This window comes from Anopheles moucheti, chromosome 2, assembly GCF_943734755.1.
Source record: "Anopheles moucheti chromosome 2, idAnoMoucSN_F20_07, whole genome shotgun sequence".
Classification (NCBI taxonomy): Eukaryota; Metazoa; Arthropoda; class Insecta; order Diptera; family Culicidae; genus Anopheles; species Anopheles moucheti.
The window spans coordinates 67389860-67405995 of record NC_069140.1 but is presented as its reverse complement, the minus strand read 5'-3'; the positions used below and the strand labels follow the sequence as shown (position 1 = coordinate 67405995).

The 16136-nt window shown below is 40.2% G+C and overlaps 2 protein-coding genes across 2 annotated transcripts; both read right to left on the bottom strand.

The window, feature by feature from the left end:
* Positions 1–6371: 6371 nt before the first annotated feature.
* LOC128309863 (uncharacterized) lies at positions 6372–7364 on the bottom strand. Its single transcript, XM_053046346.1, has one exon. It carries the CDS (start codon positions 7362–7364, stop codon positions 6372–6374), a length of 993 nt encoding a protein of 330 aa, XP_052902306.1.
* Positions 7365–7673: 309 nt separating this feature from the next.
* Positions 7674–10351, bottom strand: LOC128298308 (uncharacterized). The gene is made up of 4 exons (XM_053034059.1): positions 10180–10351; positions 8107–8578; positions 7731–8038; positions 7674–7681 (listed from the first exon to the last, which is right to left on the bottom strand). The coding sequence occupies exons 1-4, from the start codon at positions 10349–10351 to the stop codon at positions 7674–7676; spliced, it is 960 nt and encodes a 319-aa protein (XP_052890019.1).
* Between the last annotated feature and the right edge of the window lie 5785 nt (positions 10352–16136).

The following is a 16136-nucleotide window of genomic DNA, read 5'->3' as shown; positions in this document are numbered from 1 at the left end:
TTGTATTAAATCTGTTGATAATTTTGGCAAAATTGTTCAGAATTATCGCAGCGATTTTTGCACAATCCAGAAGCAGCTAATGTTTTGGCGGTTATTAATCTCAGCTGATCACGTCAGTCCATACACACGCTACACATAGCCACACACGGCGATCCTACTGTACAGTACACAGTTCAACTTGCGTGAGCAAAATGTGGGTGTAGTTCACATACATGTTATACATAGCCACACACGGCAATCATACCGTACAGAAAACAGTTAAACTCGCCTGAGCAAAATTTGAGTGCAGTTCACTCACACGCTACACATAGCCACACACGGCGATCATACCGTACAGCTAACAGTACAGAAGATGTGAGCAAGATCGGATGCCGATGCATAATCCGAGCTCACTACCGTGTGTTAAGGCAAGTCTGCGAATGAGAGAGACAATTCTTACCCTGGCGGCACAATTGTACGAATAGGCTAGCTGTCAAACAGATCAGCCTATGCTTCCCGTATGTAGATATGTGCGTGGTCGCGAGCGTGCCTGTCACCCAGCTCATCATCGTATCTTTGTCTTGAGTTTCTTTGTACCTTGCGTTGTTTGGCTACAGGTTTCACTCTACGTTCGTAAAGTTGTAGTAGTTGCAGTTTGTGAAAAGTTTATCTAGGAGCGTAGAACAACTGACCAAAGATTGTGCAAGGAATATACACCTTGAAGTAAGTATTTATTACATACATTAGCTGGAACTGTTGAAAAAGTTACAGTTTCTATTAAACATGTACCATAACTATATTTCCAGATGGCACAGGGCACAGGAACCACTGCAGGAACCAGCAGCAACCGTAGGAAGACGATTTCGGCACACGGACAAACATCGAGGACGAGGACAATGCAATACTGGAAGTAGATCATCATTCCGGTGGGCATCATCATCATCATCATCCTACGTTCGTCGTGATAGAATGTTCCGATCGTATGTTGCAGTTTCGGTCAGAATGCCTGACTAGAATTATTTTAAAGATTGTGCGGATATGTATTGTGATATAAAAACATTTTAGTGAAATAAAATAATGAACAAAACAAACGAAAACAAATTATTTTCATTACTATTTAATAACCTTGAGAAATAATAATCATTATGAACCTTGGGGGAAGCATCCGAGCTGTCAATCTGAATTGTACGGATAGATCTTCTTCTTCGTACCCCTAATCGTACAATTGCAATTGCTCTAACCGGTGCAACCCTGGCGGCACAATTGTACGAATAGGCTAGCTGTCAAACCGATCAGCCTATGCTTCCCGTATGTAGATATGTGCGTGGTCGCGAGCGTGTGTATCACCCAGCTCGTCATCGTATCATTGGCTTGTGTGGCTTTGTTCCTTGCGTTGTTTGGCTACAGGTTTCACTCTACGTTCGTGCCAAGTAGTTGCAGTTTGTGAAAAGTTTATCAAAGAGAACAGAACAACTGACCAAAGATAGTGCAAGGAATATACACCTTCAAGTAAGTACTTATTACATACATTAGTTGGAACTGTTGAAAAAGTCACAGTTTCTATTAAACATGCACCATAACTATATTTCCAGATGGCACAGAAGGGAGCTACACTGCAGGAACCAGCAGCAACCGCAGGAAGACGATATCTACACACGGACAAACATCGAGGACGAGGACAATGCAATACTGGAAGTAGATGATCATTCCGGTGGGCATCATCATCATCATCATCCTGCGTTCGTCATGATAGGATGTTCCGAACGTGTGTTCCAGTTTCGGTCAGAATGCCTGACTAAAACTATTTAAAAGATTGTGCGGTAATGTATTGTAATATAAAAACATTGTAGTGAAATATAAATTGTAAACAAAAAAAAAGGATAAAAAATTATTTTAATTACTATTTAATAACCTTGAGAAATAATAATCATTATGAACCTTGGGGGAAGCATCCGAGCTGTCAATCTGAATTGTACGGATAGATCTTCTTCTTCGTACCCCTACTCGTACAATTGCAATTGCTCTAACCGGTGCGCTATCAGTACAATTGTGCTGCCAGGGAATCAGTACAATTGTGCTGCCAGGGCAATAACAAACCCGAAAAAACGAGGTGTTGTGAACTGTGAACTGTAGGTGAAAGTAAGGTTAGTATACGTGCATAAAAATGATGTTTTATGCTATTATGTCCCAGATTGCCAGTGCGTTTCCTAACCAAAATTACGTATGAAACTATTGCTTTCCTAGCTGCCTCCCGTTCTACGCCGGCAATATTGTAGAAGCCGGTCTACTGATGCCGGCAAGACAGTAGTTGGGATGGAGCCTACAAACATTATGCTGCAAGCACAGTTGTGTGTTTTCGGTTGCAACATGCGCAATTATAGTCCGGTGAGCACACACCGATCGTTGGTGGATTGGCCCATCTGGCAGAGAGTAACTCACGACGCTCAAAAATCATGCGACTAGAGCATCGACGTTCGGGAGACTAGTCGAAGTTAGTCGCATGATTTTTCCGAAAAAAACCGAAGCAACCCGAACGTTTGACCTCGCGCGATCCGATGGTCGATCCGATCGCGATCCGAATGTTGCTCGAATGATTTAGATCCCGAACCATTGGGATCCGAAAATTGCTCGCATGATTGAGATCCCGATCGTTCGACGCTCGCCACTGCTGCATACTATTGTACTCGCACGTTTGACCGCACCAATACATGTATGTGAATATGAACCGCTACTATTTCGGTTTCGCTTTTACCGTTTCTTTCGCAGCGTATAGGTAAAGGGGGGAAAGGTACATCATTTCTAGGAAAATGATATTTTCTTATTAGATTACCTAGATGTATTTGATAGATAATTGGATTGACAAGCTTAGTTTAACGCTGTGATCAACATGGAAGGTACGAATTCTCCGCCGTTGTTCGAGGACACGCAACAATCCGTTCAAATGGAAAGTTTTAGTTTTCATGTGCAGCATTTACCACCGCTGCACATCAACGCCACTGCTGAGCACAGTGGTACAACGGTAAGTGCATCTGAAGATACGTTGACGGCTCTTTCGCCCATTTCTATGCCGCCACTTGCGTACTTCAGTGACCGTGTAAGTGCGCCACAGCCGAGAGTGAGTGTACCACAGGCGCCTATTCCGGTGCCGCCACTTATATATTTTAGTGGTCGGATTGGTGCGCCACAGCAGCCTGCAAATGGGCCAACTCCTCCGCAGGCTGCCTTCCACGATCCGCGTGGCCACGATTTTTCGCTGCAACAGCCAGCACCAAATACGCCATCGCCTTCACTTGCCAGCCAGAGTGGGCATGCTCGTTCGTTGCATCAGCCAGCAGTGGATGATATGGCCAACGTAATGTCTGCGGTGGCTGAAATGAGGGAAGACATCAAAAGAATGTCAGATGGTTTGGCACATATGAATGCTCATATGTACAAATTGACGCGAACAATTGTACAACAGCGTGTTCAAGGAACAGGGATACGCGCAATCTCCGCCGGCGAAACTATGCCTGAAAGAATTTCTCCTGTGAAATCCAAGGAGGAGTTGGATAAACTGGAGGAATTTTTAAGCCACGATCATAATATGCAAAGTATGGTTGCGCGATTAGATTGTTTGGTGCTTCGTCGTGACGCACCAAACCGTTTGAGTGATGCGCTTCATATTATTATCAGTGCAGACTTGTTGGTGCAGTGTAGCTGGCTAGGGGGCGGTAAAACTGGATCCAAAATTTCCTTTAAACCATATGTGGCTATTCAAACTTTACTGCTACGAGTTTCTGGTTTTTCAAGGCAGGAAATGAAAGAGTTTGAAAGAATGTTGAAGCTCAAAATTTTCCATGCAGCTGATAGGCTGCGTTTAAAAAACATGCGGAGAAGTGCATGTCGGAAACGGACATCGGTAGAGCGGACGGGCCAGTAACACAGCAATGAACATCAAAGGTATTATTACCTTTTTAAAAAGTCCTTTTCAGGACTACCAAAAAAGTTAATTAAAAGAATATTTGACTTGCATTTCTAAACTCAATTATTGATGACACTTAAAAAAAACAAAAAAACAGCAAAAACCGTGCGGAGTTGTGAATATCGCAAAAGGACATCGGTAGAGCGGACGGGCCAGTAACGGACAACAATATCCATCAAAGGTATTATTACCTTTCCAAAAGGTCCTTTTCAGGACTACCAATAAAGTTAATTAAAAGAATATTCGACTTGCATTCTTGTTTCTAACATTAATCATTGGTGGTGTTGGATAAATATTTATATCTTGTGCAGAGAGCGTGAACGTTTCAGGCTCAGTAATAGAATCCGCAACTGTGTGTAGGATGCTTTTACGTGCTCCCTATGAGCGCAAAAGACAAGAATCTTACGCATGTACGCATTACTGATTTTCATATTTGTTAATCCGTACCTGAATAGTCAGTGGTGCGTGTCGTGTTTGCGGTCAGTCAAAAGTTTTGTCGTTTAAAGGCCATCGTGTCGTGCAAAATACCGGAAATGTTGTGTGCAGAAATTCCTATTCATGTGAACTGCAATCAGCACCACTACTAAAATGAGATTAAAAAATCATAAAAAATAAATACAATTCAGCCGTAAAATATATATTATTAATATTCTAAATACATACCACAACGGATATCTGCTTGCTATAAAAATATATATAGTAGGAAAAGTTGTAGTTAATAAACATCAAAATATATTATGAAATAACCGTAACCAGAGCAATTGAATTAGTGGGAAAAGAATATTAAACATTCAATTTGTTAATATATATACTATTAGGACAAGTTAAAATCCTTTGCATAACATACAATTTTTCTTTTTTTGTAGCTAGTAAGCAAAAGATTCACACAGCAGAAAACCAAAGTTCCCCTCTCATTTTAGCCATGCAAAAAATTACATGTTGCCATTCGGTACGTCGTGGACGTAATGAGTAGGAGTTAGGGAGGAGAGCCTTTGTTAGCCTTTAGGGGGATTTTCAAATGTAACATTTAAATCTGTTACTTTTATATGCTGTATGAGCTGCCCCCTTGTGGCGTCGGATCCGCCCTCTTACCGAACATGTTAGTATTGTTAGTAATGTTAGTATTGTTAATACGCATTACATTTCTGCGATGCAAACACACCACATCCAGTTACCAAACCAAACCAAAGTCATCAACCAAGAGGACAAATGCGCACGTCTAGGAGAAGGCTTGGACAGATCACGATGTCCCACAAGCTTAAAGATAAAATCCTCGATGATCCAACCTTTCGTTACAAACCCCAAAAAAGTTTCTGCCTGCCTAGCTACCTACCTTTATTTTATCAGCTATCTCTTCGTTCGATCGATCGATTGAACTTCTCTAACTATCTATCGACCTATCTATCTACATATCGACCTATCTATCTACATATCTACCTATCTATCTATCTACCTATCTATCTATCTGTCTATTTATCTATCTATCTATCTATCTATCTATCTATTTATTTATCTATCTATCTATCTATCTATCTACCTATCCATCTACCTATCTATCTATTTATTTATCTATCTATCTATCTATCTATCTACCTATCCATCTATCTACCTATCTATCTATTTATTTACCTATCTATCTATCTATCTATCTATCTATTTATCTATCTATCTATCTATCTATCAATATATCTATCTATCTATTTATTTATCTATCTATCTATCTATCAATATATCTATCTATCTATCTATCTATCAATATATCTATCTATCTATCTACCTATCTATCTATCTATTTATCTATCTATCTATCTATCTATCTATCTATCTATCTACCTATCTATCTATCTATTTATCTATCTATCTATCTATCTATCTATCTACCTATCTATCTATCTGTCTATCTATCAATCTATCTATCTATCTACCTATCTATCTATCTGTCTATCTATCAATCTATCTAGCTATTCATTTATGTAACTAACTTCATAACAACCTGTAAAACCTAATTAACGTAAATAGTGATTAGATAGGTTAATTCAAAAGGAAATTTAATCCCATGTTTAATGGGGTTGGATCATCGAGGTGCCATCCATGCGGTTAAAAGGGTCGGCTACGAACTGGGCACCGATGTACCGGAATCGCGATGAAAGTGTCTGTAAATAAAACCATAACATTGAATTAGAATCTTTTAACCATTCCATGGAAGTATCAAAACTTACCACTTGTTACCTCCCGTATTAAATAAGGCTGTTCACGCGGCCACAGAAAGTTCCTACAACATAAACTATGAGCAAATTTAAAATTTAGCGTGAACAACCAATTGGAAATATTGTTATTTGTTTTTTAGTGTTTTAGTTGAAGTAGTAGGGATAAATTAGTAGGTAGTGATGGAGGAATTAATTAAAAAGTTAGTTTGTTAAAAGTTGAGTGATTATTCAAGAATGAAAGTATGAAGAAGAGGAAAGAAGACAATAGTATTGGGAGCAGGACGTGGAAGTGGTTGTGTGGAATTAGGATTAAGGCAGTGGGTAGGTAACCGGACTGCAACCAGCTTGCACCTGATTTCAGTCCATGGCACTTCCACCATTCGCGACGGAGCATTCTCTTGCACCTCATATATGTGCAGAGCAGCGGACGACAATGGAGGAAAAGCATTGTCGTCCGCTGATACGTTAAAATGCTCCGCCACTGACAAAAACCGGACTCCAACTACGGAGATGGGAAGCGCAGAAGATTTCTTTGCTTCTAAAAATTTAACAATGCCGTTGTCTTTGGTTAAAAACCATTGATCCTTAAAAGTTGGCATTAAGGCAAAATCGGCGGTCACGTGTACACCATCACCATTTACCTTTAATCTAGGATATTGTGGAGCAATTACGTTAACAGCCCGATAGACGCGTGCAAGTTCGTCTGATCGGGCTGCCACTTGCTGCGCACATTTGGTGCCCGAACGGACCCAGCGTTTAATCAATTGCAAATGATTTTCGAAGGGATACGCTGAGAACCCATCGAGCGGTCCATACAACGCAATCTCTCCATACACGTGTTGGAGATTGTGGATATTGCTCGTCAAGTAGGCACGACCATATATCGAGCCAAACTCCTTCACGAATAAGCGAAGGAATTTGTCTGCTAGAGGCCAAAGGCGCTGGTGTGCCAATGAAGAAAATATTGTCACACCGCAGAAGTAGAGTAGGAAGTGACGATATGTGCGATAATTCATAAAGTCCTTCATGACCACAATACTAACATAATGTAGGAAGGACCGCAATTCCGTTCCCTTCCAAAAGGCGACGTGTTTTAGGTGCCGCATACGCCGATGCACCTCCGAAGGAAGCTGTATGCTTAACAAAAAACGCGATGCAACTTCCTTCGTTCGAGTGGACCACTTTTCACAAACCCCTGGATAGTCTCCATCCAACATACCCCGCAAAATTTTCCGGGTTCCACCCAATTCAATTAGGTGTTGACGATCGCAGGAGACAACACCTTTGATCATATCAAAATTGTCTAAATTTTCCAATGGTGATCGCCAAGACTTATGATGGTCCTTACACACTCGACTACGAAACCCTGCGTCCGTTCGCAGGGGAGCATCGACGGTATCAAAAATCATTTTTTTACGATCGCTTAAGTATTCGCCAACAGCAGAACACTTCATACAACCGTGATATCCGTTGTAGCTCGTTGTTGCTGTAAGTAAAAACGAAAAATTTATTAATAGTCTATCTTATTATTGCTCTATTATAAATAGTAAATTAAAATAGTAAAACATTTTCAAAAATCTTACCCTTTAAAAGTGCTCGAGCAGGCGAATCAGCGATAAAAGCGCGAACTCCAAATTGCACCGTTTTATCGCCGATTACCAAGCCTTCCCGCTGAATCAGATTCAGCTCATCTATAAACGGCCGAAGAAACGGGATGATGCTTTCCGGCTTTGATGGACCACTAAATGTAGCAACCACCATCACCGGTAGCTTTGGCAACTCTACCACTCGCACGAGTATTGGCCAAAGCTGGGTTGGCCCACTGTGGTGAAGTGGTAGCCCGTCGATTGACACGTCCAAGGAAAAAGGTGTCACTTCGGGATTGACGTTCCTGTAATCAAATCATATACGAAAATGAGTCTTCTATGTTGTGTACAAATTGGATCATTAAATACTTACTGCAAATGCTGGGTCAGGACCGGCTTAAGACCTCCATACCAAAAATCACCACCAGGAATGGGAGTTATAATTTTCCCAACCCCAGTGGGTGTCTTTACAAGCGTCCGCGCATCTTTGGGAAGATTTAAATTCAGCTTCTTCCGTAGGATCGCCAGCATCATGTTGACCGTCGAACGGGGGAGCTGATGCGATACAGCAAGGTATCTCAGGCAGTCAATTAAAGACATGTCATCGAATATGTCGAACGCATCGTCCCAACCGACCGCATCTTCTTCAAAATCGGCACAGTCGTCCCCGTCCGAATACATGTCCTCCTGGTCGGTATCTATATTAATGTTAGTAATATTATTATACCCTCCACCATTATTAAAATTAAAATCCATGCAATTTTGTCCTCCGTGTTTGCTGGTTCCTGGTCGTGGTCCTTCAATTGCTGCGCTGGTGTCAGGTATGGGTGATGCTGCGATTAAATCTAAAAGAAGAACATGAAATATTCAATCTCGTTACAATAGTATCTTATATATATTACAAAATAACATGACAATGCGTACGAGCTTTTCATTCTTTTAACGCTTGCACTCGCGATTATACTATCCGGGCGTGTAAGAAACGATTATGTTAGTTTCTTTTTACGGCTACGTGATCGTTACGCAGAAGCACTATAAATGTTTTTGCGCTTTAATTAATTATAACGTAAATTAAAAAGTTTTTCTATTACGATCTCAAAGCGTTTTGTTGCCGTTAGCTTCATACTTATAATTCGTCCATGGTCTCTTACTGATAAAATTCTTTCATTAAGAGACAGAGCGTGAGTTTTTGTTTAAGTTCTGTTTGAACTATTCACTACATTACAGTCATGTTAGTTTGTTTTTAGCATTTTAGTTCGGTTTTTGCATTAGCAGATTAAATTATCGAACAACTATTTATTATTCATCAGTTAAATACTTAGTTAATAACTCACAATTTCATTAATTTTATTCCACAAAAAATTAATTAACACACTTTCTGATGGGTAACACTATATTGTAGAGATAACATCATCGTTGTTTTGTTCAGGATTTCACCCTTGCGTGCACTCCGTCTTTTTTAAACTGGGATTTGGAACCGGACCTGCAATGTAGCAAAGCCGCAACCGCTGCACCACCTGCGTAGCATTATATTATCACATAGTTGTGTTTTTTTTAATTTAGTAAATGTCCTGGCATGTCATTTCTGACTTGTCAGAATCAAAGGTAGTACGACAGGCACAGCCCAGCGTACGAGATTACAGCACGGATGGAAATTGGTTTTGCTATCGTTTGAAGACGAGCGGCACTATTATCTACATCAGTGATCTCCAACCTATAGTCCGCGGACCACTGGGGTTCCGTGGCACAAGTAAAAGTGGTCCGGGAAAAAAAATCTTTGGTCCTTGAACCGATCGCTATCACTTTAAACTCTATGCCAAACAAATTTCTTTGGTGGATATAATGTGCATAGACACATATATTTATTCTACTGAGCAGTTAATCGTATGCTAATTACACACTTTAATTAATCTTTTGCCATTATTATTGGCAACCCCAGCCTCACAGCCTGCGCGTGTGGGCCGCAATTGCAATTTATTAATATATGTAGGTTAAACCAAAGTGGTCCGCGGCACTAATAAGTTTGGAGAGCACCGATCCACACCACCGGGGCCACCTCCCGATGGTCTTGCATTTAAAATTTTGAATAATTTGTTATCTTAATTTGAAGATAATATTTGTTTGTATTTCTGATCATTTGGTCAGGCACAACTTAAGTCGGTCAAGGCTTGCCATGCACAGTGAAAAACTATCTGTTTTAAAAATGTCCTACAGTCGCCTATAGGACACACGGACCAGCCAAGAATTTAGCCACAACTGGACCGTGCTATACACTTAACAAAAACACAAACGCACTTTTTACACAATATTATTTCGCGCACTTGACGTACTTTGACACACTTTAAATTACGATTACGATCTTTTTAATTATTATTTCGCGCACTTGACATACTTTGACACACTTTACATTTCGTATATAAATAGAACTACACTATTTAATACTTACCAATGTCCGGAAGAGGAACGAAATTGAACATTCCACTATTTCCTATACGGCGCTGCCGCTCCTTTGCCTCATCGAAATCCCGGTCCAGCTCTTCCATTGCTTGGCGATATTTCGTATAGAAATAGCCATTCATTTTTGGCATTTTCGGCAATTTCGGCATTTTCGGATCCATTTTGATCACTAATCACTAAAATAACACAACATCTGTATCAAATTAAAACCACGAACATGTACATATTTCACTTTTTAAACCTATATTTCACAAAACTTTTGACAAAACACTTGAACGTACCGGCATGCGTTGAATCGTGTTGAAAGTGATTTTTCTGTGGCTACTACACAATCAAACAATTGTTCTATTCTGCATCTATCGCGTTAAAATCGTTCCCGCACTTATACCACAAAACCAATCCTTCGTTTCCGATGCAACACTCAACTTCTTCTTTCAATTTTTAGATTTTTGCTCAAAATGACACGATCGTGTCGAAAAAACGAAAAAAATGTTCGAGAATGTGCTCCCCATCTGGCAAAAACCGATTTTTTCATATTGACCTCTCGTTTTTTCATCGTTTCCTCTCGCTCTAATTGAGCGCTTTCGGCCGCTCGGGAGCCGCGGTGAGCACTTCTATATATATATATAGAAGTGCTCACCGCGGCTCCCGAGCGGCCGAAAGCGCTCAATTAGAGCGAGAGGAAACGATGAAAAAACGAGAGGTCAATATGAAAAAGTCGGTTTTTGCCAGATGGGGGGGGCAGCCCATATGACATTTCCCGAAGTTTGCGTTCGGTTTTTGCTGTACGAACACGAAATTTAGCGCGTTTGCTCTGGTGTTGGTGTCGAATTTACCGTATCGAGCAATACGAATCTGTTTTTTTACTCAATTTTGTCAATGTGTAGTGGCAATTGCAACCGCGATCGGAAAAGATCGAGAGTGAAAGAAGAACACACTCATGCACACAGTCCGTGAGGCCGTCGGTAAATGTTGTGCTCAGCTGTGGTGAAGCAGCTTGCAAGATGGACGCTTGTAAGTCGGCCGTGGAGCAGTGAAATATTAGTGCATCATGTTGCATAAGGTAAGATAAAGTGTAAGATAATGTTTGGGACCTTTTCTAATATCATTTTTTTCTGGTTCCTTGTGTTTCAGACGACGATTCCAGGAGCGAACGACGGCGTCATTGGAAGCGTCATCCACACAGTCATGTGCACTGCGAGGGAAGGCTGCTTTCGTACAGCCGTAATAGTGAAAATAGTGAATAGTGTTGTTCGTTCATTTCTTGGTATTGGTTGTTCAAAGTGCAGTGAAAATAGTGTGAAAGTGATGTAACAAATATTTTTATAATAAAAATAAAGTTAAATATTTCGTGTTGCAAGTGTTGGGTATCGACTGTGTTTCCTTCGTCGCCTAACAGAACGAAAGAAATGGAAGGGAAAACTAACACTAACACATGGAAAGAAATGTCCCAATACCCGAAGAGAACACGAACGCCGGAGGGACACGAACACGCACACATGTTCAAAACCTTCTCAATAACGACGCCTTTCGCGAAGGTATTGAGAAATTATTGAAAAGGTTTTGTATATGTATGGGTGGGATTTTGCCAGGTGGGAGGTCTGATACGAAACCCGTGCCGTAAATACTCAACATCAGGAACCGCCTGTCTTTGCAGTGTTGATGATATTGTTGCATCCAGATGGCCGGAAGAAGTTTAACTTTGAATAGAAGTACGAATGTTAGTGACATACCAGTTATCCATGTCAATTATTCAACATCGAAAGATATATTATATATTCCTGCTGGAAGTATTATGTTCGTTAAGCTGCACACATTACTCACCATCCGGTGGGTCATGCTGGATGGGAGGCACCAAAGAATATTCGGCTGAAACATTACACGTAGTAGCGTTCGTAGCGGACGCGTCCTTTGCGATGAGCCTACCACAAAAAAAAATTGATTTTTTTTCATTCAATTCAGCTTTGAGCTCTTTTCGTAAGTCAAGTTTTCGTTTTAAGTTTTGTGTTTTCGTTAGTCAAGTGTCTCTCTACTTTGTTTCTACCGGCATCGTTAATCGTTAGAGCTCGTCTATGGAACCATCGAAGTACTTCATTAGCACTGCCTTCATTAGATTTTAACAACAAGCCGATTTTATTCGATGCATTTCATCAAAACAGTTTATATTTTGGCAATCGCTATTGCGTCAAGTTGCTTGCTGCTACTTAATAATGATTCTGCGTTACATCGACCTTAAAAAACATATGCCTTTAGTCAGTGGTATCACAACCTAAATTGTTATGATCACTACTGCACTACTGTACTAAGCTGCAATTAAAATTAATATTTGTTTATTTTCATTTTTGTTTTATTTTTAGAATGGAATCAGATGACGAACTGGAAGAGGGGACAAGCATGGCCTTACTCTACTTTTTGTGGAAGCGGAATAAAAGTAACGAAATCAACGATATTTTCAAGGATCGCAAAAAAATGGAGAATATTATGTGTAATTTCCAAAGCTCTTGCAAGATAGAGTCAAATTTTTCGAGTACATGAGGATGTCGAAACGAGCATTTTCTTATATATTAGGAAAGATAGAGCATCTCATCTCAAAATTGCCTACCCACAAACCATTCATTTCTCCAGAAGAAAGATTGATGGTGTTGAGTGAATTATTGCGCTGTGGAGCGGGAGAGAGAATAGATGAATTATTGCGTTTTTATAGCAACTGGTATGGAACACTATCGAACTCGTCGACCAGCGAACTTAGTTGTATTTGTGAGAAATAAACGAGAGTAGTCATCGTTATACGAATCTGAAAGCACGCAGTTTTGGCAGTTATTACAAAAGTTGAGAAAACTCGTGTTTTACCCTGCAGATGGTAACTTTCAGGTATGTGTTGTTATTACTTAAAATAATAATTATTAGAAATCTGTGAAGGTTCTCTCACGAACACAATAGTCTTCACTTTTAGTGATTTCAAATGTATGATTTTATTATTCACGTTGCGTCATTACGATTTTATGATAAAGCATCTATCAGCTTCGCCGTTTAGTTATATATTAGTCCATAGTTACACTAATTAATGCTACTTTTTGGCTAAACGACTAGCTTCGTTAACCATGATGATTACAACACGGCTTTCTACGGTCAGAGACTTTCGGTGGGCACTCTAAATTTAGGCCTATGTAATTGCTTTTCAACCTATAAAGACGTAGGTTTATAGGAACATACTGTTCTGTTTATAAAATATTTCTTCTTAACAGCTTGTTTTTGGTTAAGCTATGTCTGTATTTCTGTAGTTACTTATCAGGCACCATAGCTGCTTCGCGGTCTCAGCCTGCAACAGAAGTCCATGGAAGTGAAACATTATTCATTTTTTGGCGACTGCTGTAGGAAAAAAACTGCATAAAAAAAAGTTCTAAAAACTACATAACTAATAAACTAAACATAAATTCATGAAAAAAAATTCTACAAAACTACATAACTAATAAACTAAACATAAACTCATGAAAACAAATTCTACAAAACTAACTACCTAACTAATTAAAAAAATTCCTGAAACTATCTAACTACTAACTATCCTTATAACTACTCAACTTTTCTTTTAAAATTCGATGGCCAAACCTTAAAATTTTTTCCCGTGCGTCCATCTGATCCTCCACGGTAAGCATGTCCATCAGGGGCACCAGGCTCGTCATAGCATAATAATTGCCACTTCTCGACTCCTTCCGCATCGCATGCCTCTCCTTTTCCAACTGCACCAGCTCTACCAACAGCGCACCGTCGGCATCCCGTTTCGGCCGACTGCCTGACGGTTGCGCTAACGGCTGGTGGCTGGTGGTTGGAGGCTGATGGCTGCTGGACTCCCCTCCGACGCAGTCAATGTCCTCCTCGAGGAACTCCTCGACATATTCTTCGTTAGCATGTTCTGCAGATAATAACATAAGAAATGGTTAACGTTTAAGAATAGTTACTTCAATGTTCTTTTTATACGAACCCACTGCTGCTTCCAGATTGCCCTTTCTGGGTCTGGATGCCAAGGTATCTCTCAGGAAGCTCATTTGGTGAAAGAACTTCCATCGGATATGCTTGTATCCAGACCCAGATGGCTGATGCGTTTCCGCCAGTTTGCGCGAAAACACTTCGCGCAAGTTGCGCCATTTGTTTTTGGCAACGATTCCTGAAACAAACAATAAATATCGTTGCTATAATTGTACTCTTAAGTAAATTCTTTATTATATACCTTATAATAGTGTTAGCGCATCAAAAATTTAACTTCAATTTCCGTTAAATTTTTTTCTTCTATTTTTAGGTTTTTATCAACTGGAATAACCTTCAAATCACTGTCGTTCAGCTTTTGTATGGCTTCCCACCTGGCAAAATCCCACCCATACATATACAAAACCTTCTCAATAATTTCTCAATACCTTCGCGAAAGGCGTCGTTATTGAGAAGGTTTTGAACATGTGTGCGTGTTCGTGTCTCTCCGGCGTTCGTGTCCTCTTCGGGTATCGAGACATATTTCTTTCCATGTGTTAGTGTTAGTTTTCCCTTCCATTTCTTTCGTTCTGTTCGGCGACGAAGGAAACACAGTCGATACACAACACTTGCAACACGAAATATTTAACTTTATTTTTAATATAAAAATAATTATAAGGTCACTTGCACACTACTTTCACTGCACTTAGAAAATAGAAACTGCGAAAACACTGCGAAACAATAGAAAAAAAAAATCACTTTTATGGCTGAACGAATGCAACCTTCCCTCGCTGAGTACATGACTGTGCGGATGACGCTTCCAATGACGCCGTCGGTCGCTCCTGGAATCGTCGTCTGAAACACAAGGAACCAGAAAAAAATGATATTAGAAAAGGTCCCAAACATTATCCTACACTTTATCTTACCGTATGCAACATGATGCTCTAATATTTCACTGCTCCACGGCCGACTTACAAGCGTCCATCTTGCAAGCTGCTTCACCACAGCTGAGCACAACATTTACCGACGGCCTCACGGACTGTGTGCATGAGTGTGTTCTTCTTTCACTCTCGATCTTTTCCGATCGCGGTTGCAATTGCCACTACACATTGACAAAATTGAGTAAAAAAACAGATTCGTATTGCTCGATACGGAAAATTCGACACCAACACCAGAGCAAACGCGCTAAATTTCGTGTTCGTACAGCAAAAACCGAACGCAAACTTCGGGAAATGTCATATGGGTTTTGTATTATGTTTGTATTGTGTTCAGCTATAACTGTCAAAGGATCAATTCAAGTATCCGATCCTGGTGCGATATACTGAAATCAGTTCCAACGTGTAAACGCGAGTTTAGGTATAAGCAAATTTTGTATATATTTGGTTGCATCGAATAAACGAGTTAGTTGTCTGCTAGTTGTCTTTCGAGTTGGTTCAAACAATGTACAAATCACAACAGGTTATGGGCCCAGGCACCATGGAGAAAGTCATTCTCGGAATACCGCGGTTTAACGGTGATGGAAATTTTGATAATTGGAGTTTCCGTATAAAAATGGTGCTGGATGCGGAAAGTGTGTTGCACACACTTACCGATGAAGTTCCTGAGGACACAAAACTCAAGGAGAAATTCGATCTTGCTGATCGAAAAGCAAAGTGCCTGTTAGTGGGGTTTCTAACGGATCAATGTTTAGAAACAGTGCGTGATGCGAAAACCGCGAAGCATATGTGGAATTGTTTAAACGAAGTGTACTCGAATAAATGTGTAACAAGTCGTACAATTTTGAGGAAACAACTGGCACTACTCAAGTTGCACGAAGGTGATTCCATGCGTGCGCATATTAATGCTTTCGAGGACATAGTGCGGCAGCTCCGGACGGCTGGTTCAAATGTAATAGAAGGGGAAGTAATTTCCCAACTTTTTCTAAGTTTACCCGATTCATATGACCCGCTGGTCACGGCGCTTGAAAACCTCCCGGAAGAGGAATTA

What these genes read in the sequence shown, in the direction of transcription:
- LOC128309863 (XM_053046346.1), bottom strand. Translation starts at nt 7,364, where the DNA reads ATGTTGGATGGAGACTATCCAGGGGTTTGTGAAAAGTGGTCCACTCGA.
- LOC128298308 (XM_053034059.1), bottom strand. Translation starts at nt 10,351, where the DNA reads ATGGATCCGAAAATGCCGAAATTGCCGAAAATGCCAAAAATGAATGGC. An exon ending in CGTTCCTCTTCCGGACATTG is followed by an intron (nt 8,579 to 10,179) that starts GTAAGTATTAAA and finishes TTCTTCTTTTAG; the next exon opens with ATTTAATCGCAGCATCACCC. An exon ending in GTCCTGACCCAGCATTTGCA is followed by an intron (nt 8,039 to 8,106) that starts GTAAGTATTTAA and finishes ATTTGATTACAG; the next exon opens with GAACGTCAATCCCGAAGTGA.